The sequence below is a fragment of the Sturnus vulgaris genome, chromosome 20 (assembly GCF_052056855.1).
Source record: "Sturnus vulgaris isolate bStuVul1 chromosome 20, bStuVul1.hap1, whole genome shotgun sequence".
Taxonomy (NCBI): Eukaryota; Metazoa; Chordata; class Aves; order Passeriformes; family Sturnidae; genus Sturnus; species Sturnus vulgaris.
Genome location: NC_142262.1, coordinates 7,232,612 through 7,249,577, shown reverse-complemented (window position 1 = coordinate 7,249,577; position 16,966 = coordinate 7,232,612). Strand labels below are relative to the sequence as shown.

The 16,966-nt window shown below is 58.4% G+C and overlaps 2 protein-coding genes across 3 annotated transcripts; one reads left to right on the top strand and one right to left on the bottom strand.

Moving 5' to 3' along the window:
- Positions 1 to 916: 916 nt before the first annotated feature.
- Positions 917 to 9,853, top strand: LOC148221574 (uncharacterized). Of its 2 annotated transcripts, XM_088176502.1 has the most exons (9): positions 917 to 2,196; positions 2,393 to 2,497; positions 2,983 to 3,012; positions 4,388 to 4,499; positions 4,649 to 5,424; positions 5,621 to 5,775; positions 6,856 to 6,960; positions 7,455 to 7,566; positions 7,744 to 9,852. In XM_088176502.1, exons 1-9 carry the CDS (start codon positions 1,477 to 1,479, stop codon positions 7,801 to 7,803), a joined length of 2,175 nt encoding a protein of 724 aa, XP_088032628.1. In that variant the 5' UTR covers positions 917 to 1,476; the 3' UTR covers positions 7,804 to 9,852. The 2 variants fall into 2 exon arrangements, with proteins under 2 accessions (XP_088032628.1, XP_088032627.1); XM_088176501.1 differs by having other exon boundaries at positions 7,455 to 9,853.
- UBALD2 (UBA like domain containing 2) lies at positions 9,846 to 14,793 on the bottom strand. Its single transcript, XM_014889168.2, has 3 exons — positions 14,573 to 14,793; positions 13,922 to 13,984; positions 9,846 to 10,974 (listed from the first exon to the last, which is right to left on the bottom strand). The coding sequence occupies exons 1-3, from the start codon at positions 14,690 to 14,692 to the stop codon at positions 10,654 to 10,656; spliced, it is 504 nt and encodes a 167-aa protein (XP_014744654.1). The 5' UTR covers positions 14,693 to 14,793; the 3' UTR covers positions 9,846 to 10,653.
- Positions 14,794 to 16,966: the final 2,173 nt, after the last annotated feature.

Sequence of the window (16,966 nt, the reverse complement as noted above, 5' to 3'; positions counted from 1 at the left end):
GTCTCCACCACTGAGGTTGGATGCAGCTGCAGACAGGGAGACATGCAGGCTCCAGAATGAGGAGGAGAGCAAAGAGGAAGGAGCCTGTTGGCTGTGTCCATCTTGCTCTATCTCCTGCCACCACCTCCCAGGTGAGATGCTTGGACACCTGGGCCTGTGGGATTTGCCTGCCCAAGAGAGCAGGGAGCCACAGCAGGGAATTGTGAGAGGCCCCTGTGGTTCCCACCCCATCAGACATGGAGAAGATAAGGAAGAAAGTGGAAGCCTAGCCCCTCTGGGTGCTCCCCCTGAGTCATCTCCTCCTTTGGGGTCTGCATCCCTCGTGCTTTTGAGGAGCTGCTGTCCCTTCTTGGCTGCTGAGGATGTGCTGAAGGCCAAGCCCTGCCTGCAGAGCCCCGTGCCAGCCTGGCTGGGCCCTGTGCTGCCACTGGCTCTGGTGGGGGCAAAGGACCTGGGCCCCAGAGACCCTGCCCTGGGGCTCACTCTGCCATCCCCCTCTCCTAGCTCAGGGTTCTGTGCCAGGAGCTCCACAAGGAGATCAAGGACTTGAAGGTGGAGCGCGTGGCAGGGAACATCTGGACCATCCAGGGGTCCCTTGACTTGGTGAGCTGCCACTGGTGCCCCCTGGAGCTGCCCCTCACTGCACTGCTCTGCTGCCCCTTCCCTGCAGGCCTTTGAGGCTCCCAGTGTGAAGGGCACCAGAGGGGAAGAGTGGAATGTGGGAGCTCGTCCCAACCCGTCTGGAGCCTCCCCACTTTCCTTCTGCCAGCCTCTCTGCAGACTGCAGGATTTCCTGGTGGGCAGCAAAGCAGAAGGAGGAAGAGGAGGCCAAGGCCTGCCAGTGGAGCAGGACTGCAGCCCCCAGCACCTCCAGTCACTGCATGCCCCAAGATCTCTGCTCCTGTTCCCTGCACAGCCTGGCGCAGGCAGAGCCAGGGCAGCTCCAGTGTGCTTTCTATTTGCTGCTCAGAAAAGGGCCATGCTCAGGGTGATGGGAGGAACAGCAGGAGCTGGTGACTCCCTGGGGCCAGACTGCATTGACATCCCACCACAGCCCCTCCTTGCTCAGCATCAGGCAGGACGATCAGGGCAGATGTCAGTGATCCCACTGACTGGTGATCAGACCTGCAGGTTTAAAAGGGAATTTCTATTTCGTGATTTTGTAAGGATTTATCTGATGGATCACTCTGGTTCTAAGATTTTTTTCCGAGTCTTTGAGTCCTTTACTTCCTAGGCTTGTCTGGAGGCTTGTGTTTATCTGCTTTTCCCTGCTTATGTGGCTCTTTGCTTTGGAGTGAGGTGTTGAAAATCTATGTGTTGATGGAGTCAGCAGCAGCTTTCCACCATTCCCTTATCTAAAGGAGAAGGGAAACTCTCATGCTTTTGAGACCTTAAAAATAAGTGACTAGAAGTGCTTCCTCTCTGGGGCTGGTTTCGTCCTGGAGTGTTTTGGAATGCTCCAGGCTGTGTGAGAACATGGATCACCTCTCCATAGGGCACAGCCCTCCTGGGCAGGCTCAACTCACCCTGCAAGCGGCTCCTGGGGCACCACCTGCCCAATGTGAGCTGTCCTTGGGAGTCATTTTCGGGGCTGAAAGTGGTAAAGGCTGGAGGTGGTGTGGCACGTGGACCCTGCAGGTCCTGTTGGTTGCTGGAACCAGGACATCACCAGCAGCGAGGGACAATGGGGACATTCCACACAGGGCTGAGCCATTGCTGTGTAACAATGGGCACTCTTTGTCAGCACAGGGGGACGCTGTAAAGAGGGACACAAGTGGCACGGGATCCAGAACAAGGCGGAAACCGAAGAGGAAGGAGACTGCTGGCTGTGCAGCTCTTCCTCCTTCTACCACCTCCTGCCACCACCTCCCACCCTACCTGCTCCTCTCCGGAGCAATGGCAGAAGAGGCTCCTGTTCATGACGATTCTGTGCTTTTGGACAGGTCAGAAGCAATGGCAACACTCACTCTGGGCCAGATGCTGGATGTTGCCCTCGGGTCATCAAAAGCTGGAGCCATCGACTTTGAGCAACTGCACAACCTCCTGAATGGGATGCTTTTGCACCTGGGCCTGCGGGATCTGGCTGTCCAGGAGAATGGGGAACCCCTGGAGGGATCTGAGAGAAGCCTTTTCTCTGCCGCTTTCCTTGAGGAGTTAAAGCGGAAAGTGGAAGCCAATGAAAATGAAATCGCTGAGGTAGAGGCTCTTCCCAGCCCTGGATGCTCTCCCCAAGCCACCCCCTCCTCTGGGGTCTGAACCTCCTCATGCTGCTGGGGAGCTGCTGCTGAGGATGTGCTGAAGGCTCTGCACTGCCCCTGACTCTGATGGGTGCACAGGACCTGGGTCCCAGGGACCCTGCCATGGGGCTCACCCCACCATCCCCCTCTCCTAGGTCAGGGCTCTGTGCCAGGAGCTCCGTGAGGAGGTCAGTGAGATGAAGGTGGAGCAGTCCCGCATGGTAGAGGACATGCAGAAGATGCAGGAGGATTTTGGCATGGTGAGCTGCCACTGGTGCCCTCAGGAGCTGCCCCTCACCCTGCCACTCCTGCCCTACAGCCCTTGGAGGCTCCCAGCGTGAAGGGCACCAGGAAAAATACGTGGGAAGGGTGTCCTAAGAGCAGAATGTGGGAGCTCATCCCAACCCACCTGGAGCCCCCCACTTTCCTTCTGCCAGCACTGCCCCGGGGAGGGCAGAAGGGCACCACTGTCCACAGATCAGGCTGCTGGTAGAGGTCACTGCCTCCTTCAGACAGGGCTGGTGAGGCATTTGTGAACTAAACAGCCATCAAAAAAAAGTAACCTGTGTCCTGGGAAGGTGGGGAGACAAAGGTCCACCTGTGAAATACAGCCACAGCCACTTGGCATAGCCCTGTCCAGGATCCCTCTGTCTGGTGTCCAAATTAATTTTCAAATGTTCCTTTTAAAACCTGCTCCTGTGTTCTGACTCCTGTCCTTGTCACCATACGCCATGGAAACTTCTAGAACATGGAAGACCTCCGTAACCAGCTGTTGGTATGTCCTTGAGCACTCCCAGGGCCTGCTCCAGGCCATCACATCAGGGCATGGTCCCCAGAAGTTCTGGGGGGTGGAGGGGTCAACACTTCTCTGGATCCCATCCTGCCCCCAGTTACATGAATGGCTCTGATGCCTTTCTTCCCAAAAAAAAGGCTGTAAAAAAGGCTGATGCTCTCCCCAGCCCCAGAGGAGGTGAGAAACGTAGTGTGCTGGGATGTGCTGGAGGACTTCCTGGTGGGCAGGAAAGCAGGAGAAGGAGGAGGAAGAGGAGGCTGAGGTCTGGCAGTGGAGGGAGATCGCAGCCCCCTGCACTTCCAGCCACTGAGCACCCCAAGGCCTCTGCCAAGGTTGCCCTGGACTCCTCTGCCCTATGCATCCCACCATCCAGGGAGCAGGACCTGGCATAGGCTGAGCCAGGGCAGCTCCTCAGCTGGCCTAACATGTTCCCAGCTTTTTTTCTGCTCAGAAAAGGGCCATGCTCAGGGTAAATGGGAGAAACAGCAGGAGCTGGTACCTCCCTGGGGCCAGGCTGCATCCCACCACAGCCCCTCCTTGCTCAGCATCAGGAAGGATCATGGCTCCCTGCCCTCCAGGTCTCTCTGGAATGGTGGCTAGGACTGGGGGGCAGCAGGAGGATGTTATGGGGCAGATCTGAGATACTGAATCCCATTGCTGGAGGGAAGAATGCCTTGCTGTTGTATTAGATGGCATCAGTCGGGTGTTTGCTGATCCCCTGGGTTGGCTGTTAAAACCAGGGTCATGGAGGTGCCCAAAGGGCTGAACTGGCTGGGGAGGAGCGTTTTGAAGTTCAACAAAGGCAAGTGCAGGATCTGTCACCTGTGGAGGAACAATCCCAGCACCAGCACAGGCCGGGACTGACCGGCTGGAAAAGCAGCTCTGTGGGGACGGAGCTGGGGGTCCTGGTGGACAATGAGCTGTCCATGACCAGCACTGTGCCCGAGGGGACGAGAAGGGCACTGGTGTCCCGGGGAGCGTTAGGAAGAGCATTTCCAGCAGGTCAGGGAGTGATGCTGCCCCTCTGCTCAGCCCTGGCGAAGCCTCCCCTGGAGCAGTGTCCAGTTCTGGGCTGCTCGGGATGAGAGAGACACGGAGCTCCTGGAGGGGTCCTGTGGAGGGCCCCAGAGATGATCTGGGGACTGGAGCATCTCTGTCCTGGGGAAAGGCTGACAGAGCTGAGGCTGTTCAGCCTCAAGAGGAGATGCTGAGAGGGAACCGAGGCTGGGAGGGTGATGCTGAGCATCCAGGGAGGCATCCATGCCTCAGTTTCCTCAGGAAGAGCTGGGTTGGGAGACTGGCTTGGGGATCCTGAATGCAGCCTGGTGTGGTAGTCAGCCCATCCTCTCCTTCCCAGGCTGCTGTGATGGACGTGATGCAGAGCAAAAAAGGCTCCCGAGACTTGGATGCTCTCTCTGGCCACTCACGCCCATACGATGACGAAGACCTGATTGTCATCGGCAATGAAAGTACCTCTGGGCACAGCTGGGGAGGGGCCTGGAGGGTGTGAGGGCACAGCAGCCTGGGCAGGGAGCCTGCAGACTGCTGGGTTTTTCCCCAGCCATGTTCCCACAGGCTCCCCTAACCCTGGAGAGCTCCCTCTGGTCTCTTCTTCCAGTTACCCTCCTGGAAAGACCCGTATCAAGAGCCCCTGGGGACACCCGGCCTGTCACCCCTCTGCCCCCAAAGGCCAAGGCACAGGGCAGAGGGAAGGGTTTGATGGAGGCGAATGCAAGCGGCCACCCGGTCTCCTTTGAGGCAAATGACATGGGACAGAACGTGGGACAGAAAGACACGAGATCGAACACGGGACGGAGTGACATGGGACGGAAAGGCATGGGACGGAATGTAGGACAGAATGACATGGGACAGAATGACGTGGGACAGGATGACATTGGTGGGAATATGGGACAGAAGAACATGAGACAAAATGTACAGTTGAGTGACACAGGACAGAATGACATGGAACAGAATGACATAGGGCAGAATGACATGGGGCAGATCAAGGATGAAGAGATCAAGAAAAGTATGGTCAAGGCAGAGACTCTTCCCAGCGACCTGGATGTTCTTCCTGAGATGATCGATGCGGGAGAGATCAAGATGAGCATCTCTGAGGTAGAGGCTCTTCCCAGCCCCCTGGATGGTCCCCCTGAGATGGCCAATATGGGAGAGATCAAGGATGAAGAGATGAAGATGAGCATCTCCAAGGTAAAGGCTCTTCCCAGCCCCCTGGATGGTTCCACTGAGATGGCCAGTATGGGAGAGATCAAGGATGAAGAGATGAAGATGAGAATCTCCAAGGTAAAGGCTCTTCCCAGCCCCCTGGGTGGTCCCCCTGAGATGGCCAGTATGGGAGAGATCAAGGATGAAGAGATGAAGATGAGCATCTCCAAGGTAAAGGCTCTTCCATCCCCCTGAGTGCTTCCCCTGAGACACCCCCTCCTTCGGGGTCTGCACCCCCATCTTGCTTCCCTTAGACTGAGATCTAGTTTGAGACCAAGCTCATAGTGGCACAGGGGACTTCCTTGAGGGAAAGGGTTGGAGTTTTGGGGGCAAGAGCTGGGGCTGAAACACTGCTCTGCTTGCTCAGGCTCCTCCTGATGTTCAGAAAAAGAGTTTGGATGGTGGTTTCACTGCCTCGAGAATGCATCCAGGAGCCCCAGTCCAGTGGGTACAGCCAGTGCAAGGCCACCCAGGATCCCAGAACCTCTGGATCCCAGACAAGAGTGTGCCTGGGACTAGCAGGTGAGTGCCATAGGGACAGCAATGGCTTTGGGGACAGCAATGGTCCTGTTCCCTCCAGCTGGGCCCCTGTGGTGCCCTGGCATTGGATCCATTTGTCCACTGATGGAACTATGGACTGAACTGTGATGATGATTTCCTCCCACTGACATCCAAGGAGGCACGTGGAGGAGGCAGCTCCAGGATGGAGCCATTCCCAGCTGAAGCTGGACTGGAGGTGCAAAGGCTTTTGTGACAATTGTGGGAGACAGTGGCTTGTCCCCTGGCAGGGCTGGGACATTCAGTTCCAGAGCCAGGTCGTGACCTGCCCTCCTGACAGGGCACAGGGGGGTCGTGGGTGCTGACCAAGCACGAACACAGATGTGAGGGCTGGTTGGGATGGCAAGTGGGAGCCTGTGCCCTCCACCTCCCATCCCTATATGTCCTGGGCAGCCAAAAGCAGCCACCATATTTTGGAGGCACCAGTGGGACCGAGGTGAGCGTGTCCCAGGCTGAGAGCATCCCACCCTAGCAAGGGGTACAGGAACCCTCCCCTTTGACCTTGCCACCAGCCCCACTTCCCATTGGGACTGGGATGCCCCTGGGAGAAATTCCCACAGCAGTGGGTTTTGGGAGCTTCCCTCTGTGTATTCATCATTGTCTAATACGAGCTGGAGCTTTTTCCCAGGTGGAACTCCACAAATAACCCTTTCCCTCGTGGCACCTCCTTAGTTTTGTAGCCAGCCAGTGGGTTGGATTGTGCTGTGGTGGTGGTGGAGAATCCAGGCTCAGCAACCCAGAATTCCCCTGAAAATGCCAGAATTCCCTGCAGTGCTGTGCCCAGCACTTGGCTCTGCCTGCATAGTCAGGGCTGTGTCCCCCAGGAGCCTGCCTAGCGCTTTTCCTCCTGTTTTAGGATGCTCCTAAAGGTGCCCTCTTCCAAGTACTCACCTTGTGACCCACTTCTGCAGTTGCTTGGCCAGAGTGGCACCAGTACCAGTGCATAGGGGGTGGTGGCAGATGGGTGCTGGCAGTGCCCTGCAGTGTCAGGGGTGGCTCTTCTGGCCCCTGTCACCCATCTGTGGCCCTTGTCACCCTCCCCAGACACTCTCAGATCACCTCATCCACGCCGCCGCCATCCCCTGGCATCTCTGGGCACCTGCCCCGTGCTTTCAAGCGGCACCCTTGTGTTCCAGTACAGCAGCACAGGTAGGGACATGGGGACCCATCCCTGGGGCCTCGGGAGCCCTGTCCCAGCAAGGAGAGCTCTTCCCTGGGTGGGGTGGAAGGGGCTGGAGGTGCCTGGGCAGAGAGGAACTGCAAGGATCAGCTGGGCTTGCCCCACGTCAGAGGGGTTTTACAGCCCTGTGCTGTCCTGTCAAGCCCTGAAGCCACGTGTGATGAGTTGTGTCAGGTGTCAGCCTGAGCTCAGGCTTGGTGGGGATTTCATGCCTCCTGTGAAAGGAGTTCCCAAAATCAAGTCTTGGAGCTGGGAGAGCCCTGCTCCTGCCTCCTGGTGTCCCCTGCAAAGGGCACCAGGACCTGTCACGGCCATGGGCAGATCCTGCAGGGCTGGGTGGGCAGGGGTCTCCTGCAGCAGCTGGAGGAGGGGGAGCACCCCCTGACCCCTCCCTGGCATAGCAGGTTGAAGCACAGGGTGCCACAGCACTGGGCACTGTGCAGCCCTGTGTCCTGTCCCACAGGGAGCCTCCAGCCACGGGGTATTCCCGGAGATCACCGTTGTACTGTGGGGGCAAACACACCACCACCTACCCCGTGCAACCCATGGAGCCCCTCCTTCCAGACCCCAACAAGGTAGGGATGGGGAAGGTGGGGATACAGACAGCAGACACCGAGGCTGGGAGGGTGATGCTGAGCGTCTGGGGGAGGATCTATGCCTCAGTTTCCCCAGGAGGAGCTGGGTGGAGAGGCTGGCTCGGGGATGCTGAATGCAGCCCAGTGTGGCAGCCAACCCCATCCCCTCCTTCCCAGCCTGGCGTGTGTGACCTGATGGGCAAGGATGGACTCTTGTACCGGGGCCGGACTCGCTAGGGGCTGGACTGAGCAAGTGACTCTAGCCTGCAGAAATAAAGGGTGACGAGCAGCTGAGCACCAGTGTCTCCTGAGTGGAGCAGGATCTTCTCTTCATGCACAAGGAGAGGCTGGCAGCATCCCTTATCCTGAGAACAGCCCCTGTGGAACCCCATCCCAGAGTCTGTGTCAGCCCCCTGGTGTTGTGCACCCCCTAACCCTCGGGAGCCCCACTTGTGCCCTGCCAGGGGAGCTGTGGCCCCAAAAGAGGTGTGGGACAGCAGCAGGAGGAGGAGGAGCTCATTTGTTGCTGGAGAAGGGGAAAATGGGGACCTCAGTGGGAAGGGCAGCAGCAGAACAGAGTTTGATGCCAAAAGCAGATCCCACCCCAAGCCACTGGTTTGCTGTCACTTATCCCTCAGGATGAGCATCACTGAGCTGCCTTCCCCATCCCCAGGTGAAGAAACCCCCTCTGTCATCCCCTCATCCCTCTTGCAGCACTGCCATTGATTGAAGGCACAAACCCCTCTGCTCCCCACCTCCAACCAATACACCACAACCCCAGGACAGTGACATGTCCCTTCCTTTCCCTTGTGCCACCCCCAAGGCTTGGGGCTGTTTCTCCCCAGGCCCCTGTGCCACCCACCCTCACCGTGGATGGGAGGAAGCCCCAGCGGGTGCTAAGACTGAACCCAGGTTGTGTCAGGGGTGGATACAGGGCAGGGAATCCCTGGAGCAGCACGAGGAGACTGAGGAGCGTCACAGCTGGGGACACGTGGCTGTGTGCACAGGGGGCTGGGGATGTCCCCTCCACACAAGCAGTGACACTTCCTGGGGGGACACAGAGCTGGCAACACCTCTTGGTGAGTGGGAGGGTGAGAAACCCTCAGGGGAAGCCCAGAGGAACCTGGGGTGATCCAGAGCTTATGGGGGACATCCCCTGGGGGCTGCCCTGTGGAAACCCTGCCCTCCTGGTGGATGTCCCCAAACCCTCCCCCCCAGGGACAGCCTCCATCCCTGTCTGCTCCACTGTACTCCACAGACAGTTCCCAGGGAGTTCCCCCTGCAATGTTCTCCCTGGTGGGTTTGGTTTTTCAGGGGAAAACCAGGTGCTCAAAACCTGCTTTGGGGGTACTGAGGTAGACACAGCAGGATCTGGGATCCCCCCAGTGCCACCTCCTGTAAGATAACTGGGAACACTCTGAGCAAACCACTGGGCACCAGAGCAGAGCCAACAAAGAACCATCCTGCACTCCTGCCTGGGGATGAGGGGCTTAAAAACAAACATCCTCGGGGCCAATTACATTTGCAGGACATGGCCCAGCTGGGGTCACCTCTTTGGTGCTCATCATCCCCCTGGCCCTTCTGCTGCCCCCAGGATGCAGATGCACCCTAAAAACATCCAACCCCCCAGTACCCCCTGAACACACCCCCAGCCTTGGGTGATCTTTGGGGCAGGTAAATTAATCCCAGATGGGAGATTTTTTTTGCCTTTTCTCCTTGGGGTTTGTGCCATCCTGGGGACCTCTCCCTCCCTGCAGGAAGTTTTGGACTGCCTTGAGCCTCCCTGTCTTTCCTAGAGCATTCCCAGAGCTGCTGTGTTCCCAGTTTTGGGGTTTTACCCCAGGTCGTTGTGTGAACAGTGACCATAGGCCTGGTGAGCTCCCATGTCCTCTGGCTGGTGACCCTTCTGCAGAGGGGGACATCATCCCCTCCCCCAGTGTCCCCACGGTGCTGAGGCCTGGTGGGTGATGGGCCTGGGGGGCCCAGGTTGCTGGGGGGCTTTTGCAAGCTCTGAGATTTTGTGAGGGGCCATAGAGGGGTGCTGCCTGCACCCCCTGGCACATTGGGGCTCCTCACTGTGCTGGCACAGCACCGCCATGGCCCTGGCTCTTCCCTTCCCTCTGATCCCCCTCTTTGGGGACAGCAGTGGTGGCTTGTGGGGGCAGAACATGGACTCAAGTCCCCACTGGTGACACTGCCTCAAAGGGGTGTCACCCCTATTTTCAGTGCCCTACCAAGCACCCCCTCCCAGAAGAGAGAAAAGGCAGGGATAGCTGGTGTTAAAAAAGTGATTTTTTTTTTAATTTTTATTATTTTTTAAATTAATAAAAAACCTTCAACCTGTTTTTTGCTGGGTCTTTTTTTTCCTTTTTTTTTTTTTTTTTTGTTTGTTTTTCTGTTTGTTTTTTTTAAGCAACATTGATTTGAAAACTAAAAAACCCCCAGCTCCCCCCTGCCTGGGGAAGCGCCACATAGGGCAGTCACAGGGACAGGGGGACGTCACTTTGATAAACCCCCAGGCCCTGGGGCTGCTGAGGGAGGGAGGACGGGGTTGGGGGCAAGTCCAGGGGAGGTCTGTGCAAGAAGCCGGGCTGAATTTCGGGAGCCAGAGAGCTGCATTTGCTCTGGGCACTGCAACAAGTGCCCAGGGAAGCCAGAGCTGGGGGAGGGTGTCCAGTGGCTCCATGTCCATGTGGCCATGATCTGGGGTGCCAAGAACCACCTCCATCCATTTATTTTTGTTATTCCTGCCCTGATGTAGAGATGCTGGGTGGGGATAGAGCCATAGGGAAAACCCCCCAGACATCCAGCAGTTGCCTCCATGCTGCTGCTCCTTCTCTCTGGATTTATATACATTAGATATATTTATATATTATAGTTATATATTTTTTTTAAAAAAGGGGAGGGGAGTAGAGAGCAGCCAGAGGCTCTCGTGGGTCAGTGCCCTCCGTGGCAGCATGTGCTCCCCTCCCTAAAAATAATAATAAAACCTAGAAAATTATTCCAGTGCGTTTCTTGGCGAGCCCCTGCTCCCAACGCCCCGGCCCGGCCCCCCCTGACCCCCCCAACCCTCCACCAGCCCCAGCCTTATCTCTGACCATCCATGGTGGCCACGGCTTTCTGTGGGGGGGCAGGGGGCGGGGGGGTGGGGGGCCAGGAGGGCTGCGGGTGGTGCAGGTGGTGGTGGAGGCCGTGGGTGGTGGGCGAGGATGGGGGCAGCCAGGCAGGCTGGTGGCTGGGGGGCGAGGAGGCCCAGAAGGGGCTGAAGCTGCCCGGGGGGGAGCAGGCCATGGAGGTGATGGGGCTGTTGCTGCTCTGCAGGCTCTCCGAGGTGCGCAGCTTGGAGAACATGGCCAGCGCGTCCGGGAAGTTGGGCGGTGTGGCCGGCGTGTTGCTGGGGGTGCACATCTGCAGGGCACAGGAGAACCGGGGCTCAGTCAGCTCAGTCACACGGGATCTTGGGGGTCCCAGCCCACCCGTAACAGCCAGACCCATCGCTGAGCCTGGATCCCACACCTGGCACCCCCCCGCATCCAAGGGCTGGTGTGGCCCCCAAGGGTCTGCGTGGCTCCTCCAAAGGTGTGGGGTGCCTGGGGAGAGGCTCCAGTGTTTTGGGAAGGACATTTTGGACCATCTCAGATGCTCAAAGCTCATGGATGAGGCGGGTTTGGAGGGCAGCACTAATAGGGCTGACACAAAGGGGTCCAGTATGGTGGGTAAGGAGGGTGCTGGGGTCCTACCTGGCCCCACAGGACCCCCTTTCATTCAGTTTCTTCACCCTCCTCCCCTTCACATCCCATTATAGCAGAGCAAGCACAAGGCAAGCAGGGCCCCCCACTTCCCGGTACAGCCCCTGCCTTCTTGGTACCCAGCTAAATTTAGCACCTGGACAGTGATGGATCCGTTCCTTTTTCCAGCAGAGGAAAAATCCACTAAGGAGGACCCAGCCCAGCACTGAGGCTCAGGGGCTGGTATGGGGACCCCAAATCAGCAAACAACTTGCTGAACTGAGAATTGGGGAGGTGCTAAAAGGGGAATAGGGGTGTGTACACAAATTCCCATGAGGCTGCACACATAGGGAAGGGCCTGTGGGCAGGGGGATGCACTGGCAGGGGATTCCTGGACATGAGGGAGCTCCATGCACAGGGAGATTTCACCACTCTGGGTTAAATCCATCCCAAATCCTTCTTGCCCTCCTGGAGCCACAGATCCTGATGGATGCATGTGGGGATTGTGAGCAGAGTTAAGGGGCTTGGACAGTCTGATGCCTTTTGCAATGGGGGACTGAGATGTTTCTGGTGGGGAATAGCTGCTTGATCTTCCCATTCCTGGGACTCATCCCAGGATTCACCCCTGGCTGGTGCTCAGCAGCCTCTGCTGCTCCCCAGCACAGGCCAACACCTAAATCTCTCTCACAGGTTCCTCATCCCCATCCCGGCCACCCTCAGTGGTGCTGAGATCAAAGGAGCAGCGGCCAAACCCTTGCTGGGGGGCCCAGACCCCTGAAGTTGGGGTGCTCTCCCAGCCTGAGGGAAGTAGCAGCTGGCTGCCATCAGCCTGTGGAGCTGGGGCACCCCAAAAATGCAATCAGAGCCTGGCTGGCACTGAAAAAGGTTCATAGCTAACCAGGGATATTCCTCCACAGAACTCACTACAGAGCTCAGCTTGAAGTGGAGCTAACCCAGCTTTTGCTTTTAAAATTAACCTATACATTTGGCAATATCTGAAAAGATACTTGTTGGAGAAGAAAAAAAAAAACAAAAAAACAAACCAACACACCCCAAAAACCTTAAATTTGCTCTGCTTTGAAAAAAACCCACTGTCACTACAGCCAGCCATGGAATGATGCTGGACACAGCTCTGAGCTTCTAGGGTGATGTTTGCCAGATTAATTTGAAATATTAATTTAAAAATAAGAATTTCCATGTAATTATTGCCTTCCTCCTTCAACACATCTTGAGGAGAGCTCTTGGATGTCAGAGGGTTGGTCACTGACACCCCAAACAACTCTGGCAAATCCTGGCCCCACAGCCTGGAATCTGCAGGAGTTTGGGGAGTGTGGGGAGCCCCCCATGGAGTGGGGGTGACGGGGACGAGCCCCCGCCCATCGAACCACGGCCACGCTCGCAACTTTGTTCCCTGACGCTTGAAAAAGAAATAGAAACTGCAAGCACAGAACTCCTCATTTCACACCTGCCCTGAGCCCTTTGGGGCATTTCAAACTCCACAAATCAGGATGCTGGGGAGCAGGAGGGAAACACTAAAAATAATTCCCTGAAATAGGAGTATCTGGGGAGAAGGTAAAAGGTATTTTGACACCACGTGGAGCACACGGCGTCATGAAAACGTTGTTGGGGAGGGGGAGAACCGAGTGGCTCCAGATCCTCCGTGCTGGGGGGGTATGGGGTGTCTGTCATGGCTGGGGTGGGTGGTGGGTCCCTGTGCAGGGATGGGGCTGGGATAGATTTCACCAGCCCTGCTTTGCATCCCGGCAGGAATTGCCCCGATGAGGCTTTTGGGGTGAAAACAGCAAGGCCTGGATCTGCCGGCAGCTCCCGCCTGCTCCCTCCGGGAACGCAGCTTTTCCATCGGGAGACCCCCTGCAAACTCGCCGGGGCAGCACGGAAACGTGCGGGGTGGGGAGGAACTGCAATAAAGGGGGGGTTTAACGGGAGCTGGCTGACAAAACGATTTTCTCCGAGGGAAACAGAGCGTTTGCTGCCGGCAACGCCGGGCCGGCTGGCGATTCCCGATGCAACGAGAAAAGGGGGAAAATTCGGTTTAACCCAGATCCGCTCCTTCCCCCACGCGCGGCACCGTTCAGTTCCCTCAACACTGGCGGGGGGGGGGGGGGGAGGGAAAACAAGAAAGAAAACCCCCCAAGAAACACGAAACAAAACACCCGGAGGGGAACAACTTCCTCCCTCTGACCAAGGGGATGTGCCCTCGGCCAAGGTCAAGTAGCGTGGGGAGAAAGGGGGGTCCAGCCGTGGCCCCCCCGGCCCGGGGAGCCCAAGTTGCAGCGCGATGCTCGCCGACACAAACTATTTCCTGGCAGACATTTTAGCTCGTGTTTACATTCTCCGGCTGCGTGTTCCTGCGGGCGCCCAGCAATATGGCTGGCAGGGAGCTGACAGCTCCGAGGGCTGGGGGCTGCACCCACTCGGGGGGCTTGGGGGGCCTGGGGTGGGGGCGACTGGTCTGGGGGGTGGTGGGGTGGGTGGTACTTGTAGGCGTGGGGGGGTATGGGGGGTTGGCTGGTGCTGGGAAGGGTCTAAAGGTGTTTTTGGGGCTGGGGGCGATGGGGAGGGGATGGGGTGGTGCAGGGCTGAGGAGGGGTCGGGGTCCCACTTACCATCTGGGGGGGGTGGTGGCTGCTGGGAATGTTGGTCTCCTGGAAGAAGGCGCTGAGGGCTGTCTGTGGGGGACAAGCTGTCAGCTCCAGCCCACCCGACACAAAGGGGGAGGGAAAACACGAGCCCCCCAAAGCTCACCCCGCTGACCCCCGCTCGCTCCCACCCCCCAGGACCGCCCCGAGGGGTATCGGGGGTGCCCCCAACCCCGCCAGGCCTAGGGGCTGCCCTTCACCCGACCCACCGGAGATCGTGTCCCCTACTCGCTCAGGGGCTCCCCACGCCAGGGGGGACACCCCAAACCCCGTGTTTACACCCCCCACCTCTCTCCCAGCGGCACCCCCAGATCGGAGCCCGAGGGAGGGGCCGGGGCGCTGGGCCGCAGCTCGGGTTACGGCCCGGGTATAAATAGACCCGGCGGAGCCCGGGGCCGATTGCCCCCCCGCCCCGGTGGGGGTGCTGGGGGGACGGGCAGGACCCCCCAAAACCCGGCCACGCGTGTCCGTGGGCCGGGGCCGCACAGGCCCGCCCCCACCCCCACCGCCTTCCGCCCCGCGGCTCTGCGGGCAGGCGGGCGTGCGGATCGGGATCTGCAGCGTCCCGGTTCGCGTGCGGCTTATCCCGATCCATGCCGCTGGCGGCCCGGCCCGTACCTCGAACTGCCAGTGTGCCGCCTGCAGCAGCTGCTTGGCCTGGTCAGCGGCGCAGCCCGCCGCTAGCACGAACTGGTTGATCATCACCTGGTGCCGCAGTTCTTCCATGTTCACGGACATGGCGGGCCGGCCCCGGCCCCGGCCCCGGCCCGCACCGCCCGGAGCGCCCCGCGCCCGCCGCGCCCGCCGCGCTTCACCGGGGGAACCGGGGGGCGCCGCCAGCCCCGCCCCCCAGCGCTGATTGGCTACCGGAGCGCCCCACGCCCCGCCTACCGCCGGCTTCGAACCTTCCAGCTGCCCCGGCGCCTCCCCATTGGCCGCCGCCTGTGTTTTGGCTGCAGACGGCGTCGTGATTGGCCAAGGGTCGCGGAGGCGGGGCCAGGCGGGAGGGAGCAGGGAGCGCCGGTCGCTGATTGGCTGTGGGGGGATTTTATCATGAGGCGTTAGTGACGTCAGGTTCATTGAGGAGGTTCATTGAGGAGGCGCGGGCGGGGCTCGTTGAGAGGAGCTGTTAATGGGGGTCATTGAGAGGGGGGGGCTCCGCCCGCCTCTGGGTGCCCTTGTTGGGGGAGCCACTCCCTCAGGGCTGCACCTGAACTCCCTGCCCGGCTCCCCCAGCCAGGCGCCTCATTCCCTTAGCAAGGCTCCTCTCTTCCTTCAGCAGAGCTCTCCCAGCACCCCATCTCCTTCTTCTTGGGGACCCTGTTGCCCCCTCCGGGGCTTCCCCCTTAACCCCCTGTCTTGACTCCCCCAGCAAGGCTCTCCCAGCGCCGCCCTCCCATCCGGGAACCGTTTACCCTGGGAATGGGACCCTAACCAAATGCCAGGGGCAAGAGCAGGGACCCATCCTCTTCATGCCCGTGCTCCTCCCATGTAAAGGCTACAGGGTTCAGCACAGCTCCCAGTTTGGGGGGTGGGATTTTTTGTTAATGGTTAAAATTCTGATGACTCTGAGCTCCAGTGTCAGCCTGCAAGGGTGAACTTCTCCCTGGTGTGCTTCCCCTGCCCTGCGTTTAGGGACCCGAGTGGGACTTGTGTGATTCTCGCCTTGAAGTGCTTTGATTAAAAAGGGAAAATTGGCACTTAAACCCCAAACAAATGAAGAAGGAACTTTGCAAATGCATGGTGTGAGAATAGGTTGTTCTGGGAAGAGGCATTGGAGGTTTGGATGTGGCAGTGGTGACCAGCTGGCTAGGGGAGAGGGAATGAGGAGGCAGAGCAATGGAAACTTGAAGCTGTATCTGCAGCTGGTTGTCCCCAGCAGTGAGGGCCTTTCTGGGGCTTCTGCAAAGTCCTGATGGTCCCATGGAAGAGAGTCCAGCAATGGCAGTGTGTGGTTGCCCAGGCTGGAAGGCTGGATATCATCCCGGGATATTTAGGGGAATCCCATCCCTAGGATTCAGCAATGGGTATGGAGGGTCCTGCTTGCCCAGTAAGATTTTGGTAGCTTTGTCTTCTTGGAGCAAAACCAGCCTTGAGGCAGGTGGAGGTGTGAGAGGAGCAATTCCAGATGCAGGGATCCCAGACCCACCTGGCGAGGTCTCAGAACCTCCTGCTTGCCAAAGCCACCCACTCATGTGCACAGCACAGCTTCGAGCTGGGAGCAGCCGGCTTTGGCTACTGCCTGCCTGGGAAACCCATGGGAATGCAGCTCATGGGCCCCTGGCACTCAAAGCTGTGACAAAGCAGTGTTGGTGACATTTGGATGAACTGCTTTTTGGGGCAGGATTCGTTGTCGCCTCTCTGTGCTGAGATGCTCCTCCAGATGTGCTGCCCTGACACTCTGCTGGGACCTTCCCAGGCAGGAGCTTCGGAGCCCTAGTTAGCAGTCACTAATGAAAAGTCACCCCTTCTGCAGCCATTGCCACTGCGGGGCTGCACAGAGCAGAACCAGCTCAGGAGCGGGGCTGGAGGCTCCACAGTTTGTGCCAGTGCCTGCTGGGGGAGCTGGGAATGGACTCGGTTTACAGACAAACGTTTTCTGCTGTGGGTGAGCTGCACACCCTCCTGTTAAAACATTAACTACTGTGCTCTCCCGTGACTCGGTTTCCCTCTCAGCACAAGGAGGCAGGATCCTCTCTCCGTGTCGAACACACATCCCAAATCCCACAGCCGAGCAGCACGAACTTCAGACTTGCATCTTGCCCAGCACCACGTGCATTTTGGAGTTATGCATTTCCTCTGGATTCTCCCTCCGGGTCAGCCCTGCTGGGGTTTCTCCTGGCTTTATGTGTGCTGGGATCTGCGACAGAGTAGGACTGGGAGAGACTCTGCCCTCGAAGCCGTATCGTCACCCAGCTCCTGCCAGCGCTCCACTGCGGCACTGTCCTACAAAATCCTCTGCTGCAGTAATCGCTGCGAAAAAAACCACGAGCCGTGCATGCAGGCAGCAGC

What these genes read in the sequence shown, in the direction of transcription:
- LOC148221574 (XM_088176501.1), top strand. Translation starts at nt 1,477, where the DNA reads ATGGATCACCTCTCCATAGGGCACAGCCCTCCTGGGCAGGCTCAACTC. An exon ending in TGCAGGAGGATTTTGGCATG is followed by an intron (nt 2,498 to 2,982) that starts GTGAGCTGCCAC and finishes GGAAACTTCTAG; the next exon opens with AACATGGAAGACCTCCGTAA. An exon ending in GTTCCAGTACAGCAGCACAG is followed by an intron (nt 6,961 to 7,454) that starts GTAGGGACATGG and finishes CCTGTCCCACAG; the next exon opens with GGAGCCTCCAGCCACGGGGT.
- UBALD2 (XM_014889168.2), bottom strand. Translation starts at nt 14,692, where the DNA reads ATGTCCGTGAACATGGAAGAACTGCGGCACCAGGTGATGATCAACCAG. An exon ending in CGGCACACTGGCAGTTCGAG is followed by an intron (nt 13,985 to 14,572) that starts GTACGGGCCGGG and finishes TGTCCCCCACAG; the next exon opens with ACAGCCCTCAGCGCCTTCTT. An exon ending in GCCACCACCCCCCCCAGATG is followed by an intron (nt 10,975 to 13,921) that starts GTAAGTGGGACC and finishes TGTGCCCTGCAG; the next exon opens with ATGTGCACCCCCAGCAACAC.